The sequence below is a fragment of the Pempheris klunzingeri genome, chromosome 10, assembly GCF_042242105.1.
Source record: "Pempheris klunzingeri isolate RE-2024b chromosome 10, fPemKlu1.hap1, whole genome shotgun sequence".
In the NCBI taxonomy this organism is placed as follows: Eukaryota; Metazoa; Chordata; class Actinopteri; order Acropomatiformes; family Pempheridae; genus Pempheris; species Pempheris klunzingeri.
The window spans coordinates 19,158,785-19,168,969 of record NC_092021.1 but is presented as its reverse complement, the minus strand read 5'-3'; the positions used below and the strand labels follow the sequence as shown (position 1 = coordinate 19,168,969).

Below are 10,185 nucleotides of genomic sequence, written 5' to 3'. Positions count from 1 at the left end.
CTTCCATCTTTAGCAGAGTGAACACACATAAAGCCTCCGGCCCTGATAAGCTCAGAGGTCAGAGGGAGGGTGCTCAAAAGCTGTTCCACTCAGCTAAGTGGGGTTTTCACCAAGCTCTTCCAGCAACTCCTGGACTCTGGCTGTGTGCCTCAAACATAAAACAAAACTGTCCCGCGTAACAAAACAGGCTGGGAAAATAATTGGATCCTCCCCCTTGACCCCCCCTCACAGAGCTTTACACCCAGGCAGTTACCAGGAAAGCCGCCACCATCACACAGGACCCCACCCACCCTCTGCCAGTGTTGCCAGTTTGGCGACTTTCTCGCTAAATCTGGCGACTTTCCAAATCCTCTTGGCGACTTTTTTTTTTTTGTCAAAAGCTACTAGCGACAAATCTTGCGACTTTTTCTGGTGTTATTGGAGACTTTTCTGCTGTTTTGGAGACTCTGACGTGAAAGCACGTATCGTTCTGCAGTTACTGTCCTCACCGAGCAGCGGGTGCTGCCGTGAGCCGCTCCCCGTCCCAGAGCACTGACAGGCGGTCAGTCTCCCAGTGGCCCCGCGCAGCAGCAGCGAGAGCAGAGAGGAGACCCGCTCCACTCCGCGCGTGCGCAAAGCCGCCGCTGATCCCATCAGCAAGATGTAAATGTTTCTTCACTGTCACACTAAAATAAATCATTGCATTTGACTTACAGTTATGGCAAAAAAAAATGTTCATGTTTTACTGTGACTTGTTGTAGGCTCCCAAGTGGAGCATATGGTTAGAAACTAAACCAAACTTGAGAAAACTAAACAAAAAACAAAACAAAAACAAACCTAAGTAACTCTTTTGGGTCACTTTGCCGGTCCCAAGCCCGGATAAGGAGGAGGGTAGGATGTAGAGCTAGCAATTCCACCCCACATTAAATTTGATTAAATTTGATCTTCCAACATTAAACAATACAGGACAAAATTGATTTATGTAATGTGGGTCTAGACAAACCATTTAAGTCATGAAGTTATTTTGAGAAGTGATGGCCTATTTCAATGGCAAAATAAAAACAAAAAACAAACCAAGAATCAACAGAAGAAAGTTCATTTGCAGTTCTTAACATATTTAGGGTATCTTTTACTCACTTTTTGTCTCTCCCATGACGTTATTCCTCCCTCCTACAGCGTCCATTACAATTACATGCAAATTGTACATTATGCAAATTAGGCGATGGCGTCATTTATCGACTTCTAGCTACTTTTAGGACAGCCAATAGCTACTTTCCTTACTGAGGAGTTGGCACCACTGCCCTCTGCACCAATCCTTCCAACTATTGCCATCAGGTCGCCGCTATAAAGTCCCACTTTCCTGGAAACACATATATAAAAAATATTTTATTCCCACAGCCATCACCACCCTGAACAGTTTAAAATAACAAATCAAAGTCCCACCCAGATACACTGCACTGTCTTATATATTGCACAATGTTTGTTTGTATTGTGTCTTGTGTGTTTTTATCTATTTATTTCGGAGCCTGCCAAAGATGATGTTATCTTATCTTATCTATTTATGATGTGTGCATTGCTCTGTATAATTTTGAATAAACACACACTTCACAATACTGTATAATATAATATACGATAATATTAATGGAAAATAAAATACCATTAAATACCATATGATCTACCTACTTCTAAAATATGTTAAACAAGAGGTGCTTCATTCACTTTTTCAACTCATAAAGATACGATTTGCAAGTTTGCAGTGTTTGGTGTGGTCAGGCGAAGGCTTGGCCTCTGTGGCACTGAGAAAAGAGGAAAATTAGGTAACTTCACTTCAGGGGAAATTTAGTCAGCACAAGAAGAGGAAGTGTCTAGAAACAAGCATTGCTACATGTGCATGTTCCTCTCAGAACAGGAATAGGAAGTATGAAGAGCACAGGAAAAAACAAATCCACATTTCAAAGCAACAGAACTGTTGCAGGCGTAAACCACACGGTTCTTTTTACTAGAGCAGGTGCATCTAAAGTAGCTGCGCGCTGTTGTTCTCAGAAGAGCGAGTCTCTGAAGGGCTTCTGGCGTGAAAGATGAGTGATGCACTGGAGAGGACCACAAACTGTCCCTTGCCGCTTCTTGCAGACGGCTCCAGTCCAGACGAGGAGAAAGAGAACCTGACAGGCTCGAGTGAGTTACACTGGGAAGATGGAGGTCTGCCTGGGGAGCTGCAGAGAGGGATGGAGACCCTACGAGTGAACAGAGAACTGACCGATGTGGTGCTGTGCGTTCAGGGACATAACTTTCATTGCCATAGAGCCATACTCGCTGCTGCCAGTCAGTACTTCAGGTAAAACAAATCTTACAGTGTCTTGCAGTGTGATGGCATTACTGGTTTTACTGAATGAATGTGTTTTTTATGTGCAGGGCAATGTTTTGCAGTGGCCTGAAGGAGAGTCACGAGGAGTGTGTGGAAATAAAGGGGTTGGACAGTGGGACAATGCTTTCTCTACTAGAGTATACCTACACCAGCCAGGCCCTTCTCACACACTCAAATGTCCAGAGAATCCTGGAGGCTGCCAGTCAATTTCAGGTAAAATGACAATAAAAGTAAAATAAGATTCTAATTTACTTTCCACTATCGTCGTCTGGAACCAGTTCCTTGTAAATCTTAAGTTCATTATCAACAGGAACTATTTTTCTAGCATTACAAAAAGGTTAGAAGTGAGTTTTTTTGTTTTTTTTTACTTCATGCTAACATATAACATAACATATCTTTTCCGTAAGGTCACTGATTTCAAAATTTAATCCTGAAACAAAAATTGGATAAAATTCTAATATCCTCAAAACATAAATCTCATATTATTATGACATATTTTTTTTAGCTTGATATATTTTTGACGCAAAAGGATTTTTATCAGATTAAAACGTTCTCATTTTATTTAACATCACAGCCACGGCAGAGCCACTTTGGTAAAGAATTAATGGCATTAATGGCCTAAAAACATGATTTTTTTGTAGCTATAACCTGTCTGTAGTCTAGAACTACATTTAAAATCACCCAATCACTCTGATCTTCTTACTTTAAACTGTATTTTTCCCCATTTAGGGGAACAAAAATATTACTGAGTAAATGGTGAATCTCTCTAAAAGGGAAGTGAAAGTTGCCCGGTTGTTTACACTCAGGATCAGTTTTCCATACCGGCTTAAATTAACTACACAGCTGTGGTACACAACGGAGGAGGCAGATGTTTGTGTTCCTTTACTTGAATTTTAGATTTTGAAGATTAAAAAGATTAAAGCATTCTGGCTGGTACTTAGGGCTTAATTTAGGATTTACAATCAAATTAAGATTTAGAACACAGTACGAGGATATGCACGAGTAAACAGTGAGAATATGCTAAAATAATTAGATTACAAGGAGAAATTCAAAAGTACACTGTTGCCCATAAAGTTGGAATAATTGTTCAATACCCCCAATTTTGTTAAAGCCTGAATACGCAGTTTGCAAAGGTTAATTGTGGTTTAAGTTTCACTGTGATATGATAGGAAGAGTTTGATCAATAAAGTTTAGAAGATATACACTTTATTTATCAAGAATAAATCACATTGTCACAATCATTTCATGAGAAGAGGCAAAAAACATTTTATTCCAACTTTATGGGCAACAGTGTAGAAAACAGAATAAAACAATGAGGAGAATGCAAACAATTGTAATGTTGGTTACTGCGAAGGGTTAGGATTAAAGCAAAAAATGTGCTCCTTTTGGGTTTCTAAGACAATTTTAATGTTGTCTCGTCAACTATATTTTTGCATAGGCCGACTTTTGAAGTTCTTGTACAGCTCATCAGTCCTAGAAACCTCATGTACCTTTAACTGCTCATCAATGGCGATACTGAGAAATCTGCACGTCAGAGTGCTTCAAAGTGACGCCTTTGCTGGCCTTTGCTCTTGCAGTTCCTGCGCATGGTGGATGCATGTGCTAGCTTTCTGAGCAAGTCTCTGCACTTAGAGACTTGTATTGGAATCCTGAATCTCGCTGAAAGCCACGCCCTGCCGACCTTGAAGACCAGGGCTCAGGACTACATCACCTCTCAGTTCTCCCAAGTCGTCCAGCAGCAGGAATTCCTGGAGCTGCCTGCAGAGTCACTGGAGACTGTCCTGCAGAGGGATGACCTCGATGTGAGGTGTGAGGAGTGCGTCTTTGAGGCACTCATGCGCTGGGTGAGAGCCCGGCAGGATGAACGCTGTCCTTTACTGGCCGGGTTGCTTTCACATGTGCGACTGCCACTGTTGGAGCCTGCATACTTTGTGGAAAAAGTAGAGTCAGATGAACTAATTCGGAGCTGCAGTGAGGCTTTTTCTTTGTTGCAAGAGGCCCGGACATACCACCTCTCCGGCAGGGAGGTGAGTTATACAGGGAAGACCAAAAATGTGTTGTGTACACTATTGTGGAAACATCACTTTGTCTAAATGAAACCTTTAAAATGTCTAAAATGTGCTTTGTACATGTGGAACATGTTTATAGGTGGTGTCTGAAAGAACCAAACCCCGTGTGCAACACTTTCTATCAGAGGTGTTCCTGATAATCGGAGGCTGCACTAAAGATGAACGCTTCATTTCCACCGTCACCTGTTTGGACCCCCTCAGACGCAGCAGGCTGGAGGTTGCCAGGCTGCCAATCACAGACATGGAGGATGAATCCCAGAACAGAAAATGGGTGGAGTTTTCTTGCATCACCTTCCGCAATGAAGTCTACATATCTGGTGAGAGAAGTCGAGTTTTGACGTGTGAAGTGTGTTTTGGTATGTGTAACCCTGCACAGTGCAGGTGAAAGTGAAACATATCTGGTGAGAGAAGTCAAGCTTTGACATGTAAAGTGTGTTTTGATATTTGTAACCCTCCACAGTGCAGGTCAAAGTGAAACTGTTCACCATGTACTCATTATGTATCTATCAGGTTATGGTTTCTATATGTCTCCTGGTGACGTATTACTCTTTCTTACATCTTCGTCATATAAACCGGTTGTTGTAACTGATCAGAGGTTCCTCTTATTCAAATGTTATGTTGTTTTAGCAAATAATGTTCCACTGAACTAAACATCAGCAAGACGTGACATCCCACGCCGTGACAGTTGTTGTGGTTTTAGGTGTTTAACTGAGGAACTGACACAGTAACTGTGGTTAATGTTGCTGTTCAGCAGCAAAGTTCAGACTGGCCCATGGGATTTTACTTTTTTAGTCATAATGATTTGCCTGACATTGCCAGACCTGTTTCATTTACCAAGGGCCGTTATCTAAGACCGCAGACCAAAATGTCTCTGGACACAATCAGATTGACTTAACCAGAAAGTAAACTTTCACCATATTCCTCCTGAAGTATAGCAAACACTTCTTATCTTATCAAAAAGCTTTTAATGCAGCTGTTTGTTCTTCTTTTAGAGAAAACATACTGTCCAGAACCTTCTACATCAGTGGCAGCCATCTTGGCTTTTTGTATCATATTGTATTAAACCCATCCCATATTAGATAAATGGCTGTGATTTGCTTAACCTGGGACAGGATTCAGTCTGAACGGGAGCTGTCATGTCTAGATAGTAATCATAGATTTGTGACTTACACAAGATTTGAACATTTTGTGTCTTCATTGTGAATGTTGTTTGTCCTTCACTGCTAACTCTGACTGTAAGCTTACCCTAAACCTAACCATAAACCTGACCATAGCCATAACCATAAGCCTCACCCTGACAGTTTTCTCTAACGTTCCTGTTGTTGCAGGAGGCAAAGAAACACAGCATGACGTTTGGAAATATAACGGCGCACTGGACAAGTGGATCCAGATCGACCCCCTGACAACTGGGCGCTGGAGGCACAAGATGGCAGTTCATGGGGGGAAGGTGTACGCCCTGGGTGGATTCGATGGAGTTCAGAGACTCGCTAACGTAGAGGCTTATGATCCCTTTCACAATCGCTGGACACAGGTAGACATAAAAAAATTCAATGTTCACACTGTAATAGTGGTGCTTTTGGGAAACTTTACACCAAATGTTCTTTAAGCGTCTTTAAGTATCATAACTACATGTGTCTGCAGCTTTTGGAACTTTTTGGAGGATGGAAGTGACACATTTTTATTTATCCCCTACATTCTGCCTAAAGTATGCACTGTTTTATTGTCTTTTTTAATCTATATGAGACCATCATTTACAAAATGAGCATTATGATATATGGAAGAGGATTTCAAACTTATGATTGAGACCATAAACCCACTGGGAAAATGTTTACTAAGACAAGTAAGAAGAAGGGTCATTTTCTCATTGACTTCCCTGTATTTGGACGTCTTTTTGGAAACAGTGGGGTCACCCCCTGCTGGCCATTAGAGATAATGCAGGATCAATGCGCTTAAACATTGGCTATGTCCACTTATTTCACACAGTCTATGGCAACAACAAGGCTATTAAGAAATTAAAATTAAGCCAAATAAAGCTCACTTATTGTGAAAATATATAAATATATAACATTCTATAGATATGAGTTGAGTTTGAATGATTTCTTAAAGTATTATTTATGATTATGTTTATTCATTCAGTTAATGTTGAACACTTTGGAACACCATAATAACCTCTTTAATCCCTGTACTATTATTATGTAATTTAGGTGTTAAATATCGTCCAACTGTACAGATTTTAAACAATATACTACGTATTCTCTTCAATACAGGTGACCCCTCTTGCAGTAGGAGTGAGTTCCTTTGCCACAGCAACCTTTGACAGATGGATCTACGTGATTGGTGGCGGGCCGAATGGAAAGCTGGCAACTGATAGGGTTCAGTGCTGGGAACCTGGAACAGACTGCTGGGAACTGCGGGCGCCCACTCCCATCGAAACCAAATGCACTAATGCAGTCACTTTCAAAAACTGCATCTACATAGTTGGTAGGTTGGCAATGTTACAGAGGAATTTACCCAGCAGTATACAGAAGAGTTAAAATTAGCTTTACCTCCAACAACTTAAACTGTGAAATACATTATACATTTGAATCCATCATCAATAATCTAATAATATGGAATAACATTCACAGAGGAAGGGTTTTTATATTAGGCCTGTGAGTACTTTTATTTCTGATATTCTAAGTAGATTTTGCTAATAATACTCATGTACATTTACTTAAATTACATTTTCAATGCAGGACTTTTATTTGTGATTTATTATGAGTATGAGTAAATTTACATTGCAGTGATGCTGTTTTTACATCCTTCCTCCACTATTGCAAGTTGGTGGCTTTAATTTTGCAGGATGTGTATATACTGTGTGTGTGTGTGTGTGTCTGTGTTTATCATCGTTGATATACATGAAGAGTTTCATTCCAAAATGAGATGACCAAAATGCTCAAAAAGTAGTGTAAACAGCAACTTTAAAAAATGATTGAAATAGTTAGTTTTTCAAGAATGTGGTGATCTGTGCCCGGTGTCAGATACAGATGCATATATATATGTGCGTGTATATTATTTATTAACTTTGATATGGCTATTGTTCGTTTCTCTTGCTGCCCTCAGGTGGTGCCATGCATGCCATGTACTGCTACTCGCCGCTGTCAGACTCCTGGTCCCTTGTGACCCGCCTGGGGGAGAGGGCGAGCTGCGCCATCGCTGCTTGTAACAACAAACTTTTCATCACAGGAGGACGAGATAACAAGAACCAAGTCATCTCCACAGTGATGTGCTGGGACGTCGGTCGTGGGGTGTTGACAGAGGAGTGTGTGTTACCCATGGGAGTGTCGCACCATGGCAGTGTGACACTCATGAAGTCCTACACACACATACACAGAATAACACCTGCTTCAGAGTGCCAGTGACACAGGCCTCTGGGAATGAGACATTAGTATTGCTGAAACTGTTATTCATTATGCAACTTCATGTCACTTTCAAATACTGGGAGTCAATAACTACCTAACTAACTAACCTTTAGCAGTATATGTTATATTACATCAGCAAATTGTTGAAACATGGTTTTACACTGATGAAAACTAATGCGGGATAAATGCAGAACTGGTATGTAAGACTTTTAATACCAAGAAATTCATCATCGCATGGCTTTTATAATTAAAAACGGTTAACATAAAAGCACAGTTAGCAATAACACTGCGTTACAGAATGAAGCAATATTTGGATTAAATTAATACATGCATATCAGAACTGAAAAGACACACACGTCTTTGCGATACTGTCTCTCTACTGTGAACACTGCCATCAGGTGGTTTGATTTATTTTTTTTTATTCTGTTTCTGTTTGAGCAGATTAACAGATAGATTTGGATGCCTGTACATGAAAATAAATATTAAATATTTTGTATGTATTCCAGAACTTATCGACACATTTGATTTGTTACTTTCCAAGCTCCCGTGATGTGTATAAACGTTTGGTGAGGTTTCGCACTTATTGTGAAAGAACCGGAAACCGGAAGCTCAGGTTTAACACCTGCTCATTTTTTTTCTACCTGCGGTTGAGGTAGTTCGCCCACCTTTACCCCGCAGACACACCTCTTGGTTTACCTGTGAAGTTTCACTAAAGTTTTGTTTTAAGCTTGTCCAAACTTGTTCGAAGCAAAATATCAAGCATTAGCATTGTATCTGTGGGGAGGACCGTTGGCCCATTTTCCTCCGAAACACCTGCGACGAAGTGAAAGTAGATGTGAGAGGCGGTGGTGATTTTCTTACTTTTCTGCAATGGCTCCTCGGTATTTTTTGACCTATTTCATCTTCACCTCCTGTTTAGGTGAGTTTTGTCTGTGAGTTACGGTCGTGCAGATGTTTTTAAGAGTCTTGTGTCAATATGAAAACTATAAGTAGCAGAGACTTCCTTGAAGGCCTGACGGGACATGGCGAGATAGCCTGTATCCAAAGTTTTGATCTGTTGCCCATGTTTTTCCACAGCTAATTAATAGTTTTTGAACTATTGTATTGCTTTACTCCTGAATATTAAGGGAATACCAAGAAACACCTGCCAGTGTAGTACAGATAGTATTATTTGGCTTCATTTATTATAATTATGGATTCAGATTGTTAGCATTGCAGTGACACCTACAGTTATACCTGTACAACGACGCATTCTTAAAATAATCGCCCAAGTCATTTTTTCAGATTTTTCAGGAAACACAAAAAACTGAACCATTTGTTGAATATATGATATTTACTAACAATTTTAATCAAAATAGTTATAACAACAGATGCCTATTGACATACAAACAACAATGTCAGTCAAACATGGAACATGAGAGAATTAAATGACTTAGGCAAATTTTTGAACATGCCTTTGTGACTTAGGCAATTTCAAACCTTCTACTCTGTCAAGAATAAAGCATAACTAATAAACTAACTAAACCTAATGCTGAGGAGGCATGTGCATTTCTTCACTTCTCCCTCCAGCTCTTCTTTGCTGGATTCTTGACTGATGTCTATTTGTGTGGCAAATTGTCAAAGAAGTGATGACACTCGTCAGTTTCAGGAACTCATCGTGCTTGAGCACTTTCACATGATAAGGTGATGGCCTGATTCTTGCCTGAAGTATAGAAGTATAATGACATAGTCTCTTGGGGTGAAGATATCTGCAACTATTTTGCGTTCAATAGTACTATGCATGCTGTCGCACTCCATTTGTGTATGACCTGCAACAAGGTATTTCTGTGTTATTAGTACCCCATATTTCCTTGCAAGCTCAGAGTATGCATTCGCATCTTTAACATCATCCATGGGAGCTGATGCTGCATCATTATCAACATGCTGCATTATCTCTTTAATGATAGTCTCATTGTCATCCTCAGTAGATGAGGACAGACTGGTGTCATGATTGTCAAGTGCATCTCCTACCAAAATGGAAAAAAAAATATTTAAACCCTTCAAAAATGTGTGATCATTCTGAGAAACATGAATTGCCTTGTAGTCAATTGTATTAAGCTACACCTTGGATTCCCAAAATGGTTTGCAAGTTGTCTCTAGACACAGCAGAACAGGCATACTATAATACCAGTCAAATCATGTTATGATTTCTTAATTAGATGATGTACTGTGGAGAAAATTAGACAAAAAGCAATACTGTTTGTTCAAATATTGTTTGATAAGACATAAAAAGTTAACAGAAAGCTTATCACTTGTAAAAGCCATAGATTCTGGAGCCTATCCACTTTTTGTCCTTTTTAGCTAAATTCTTAAACTGAAATTTTAACTAAAA

General features: G+C 39.9%; 1 protein-coding gene across 2 annotated transcripts; it reads left to right on the top strand.

The window, feature by feature from the left end:
• The first annotated feature begins 1,964 nt into the window (after window positions 1-1,964).
• klhl6 (kelch-like family member 6) lies at window positions 1,965-9,343 on the top strand. Of its 2 annotated transcripts, none has more exons than XM_070838601.1 (7): window positions 1,965-2,314; window positions 2,407-2,557; window positions 3,922-4,371; window positions 4,493-4,730; window positions 5,742-5,944; window positions 6,681-6,894; window positions 7,516-9,343. In XM_070838601.1, exons 1-7 carry the CDS (start codon window positions 2,058-2,060, stop codon window positions 7,812-7,814), a joined length of 1,812 nt encoding a protein of 603 aa, XP_070694702.1. In that variant the 5' UTR covers window positions 1,965-2,057; the 3' UTR covers window positions 7,815-9,343. The 2 variants fall into 2 exon arrangements, with proteins under 2 accessions (XP_070694702.1, XP_070694701.1); XM_070838600.1 differs by having other exon boundaries at window positions 2,392-2,557.
• The last annotated feature ends 842 nt before the right edge of the window (window positions 9,344-10,185 follow it).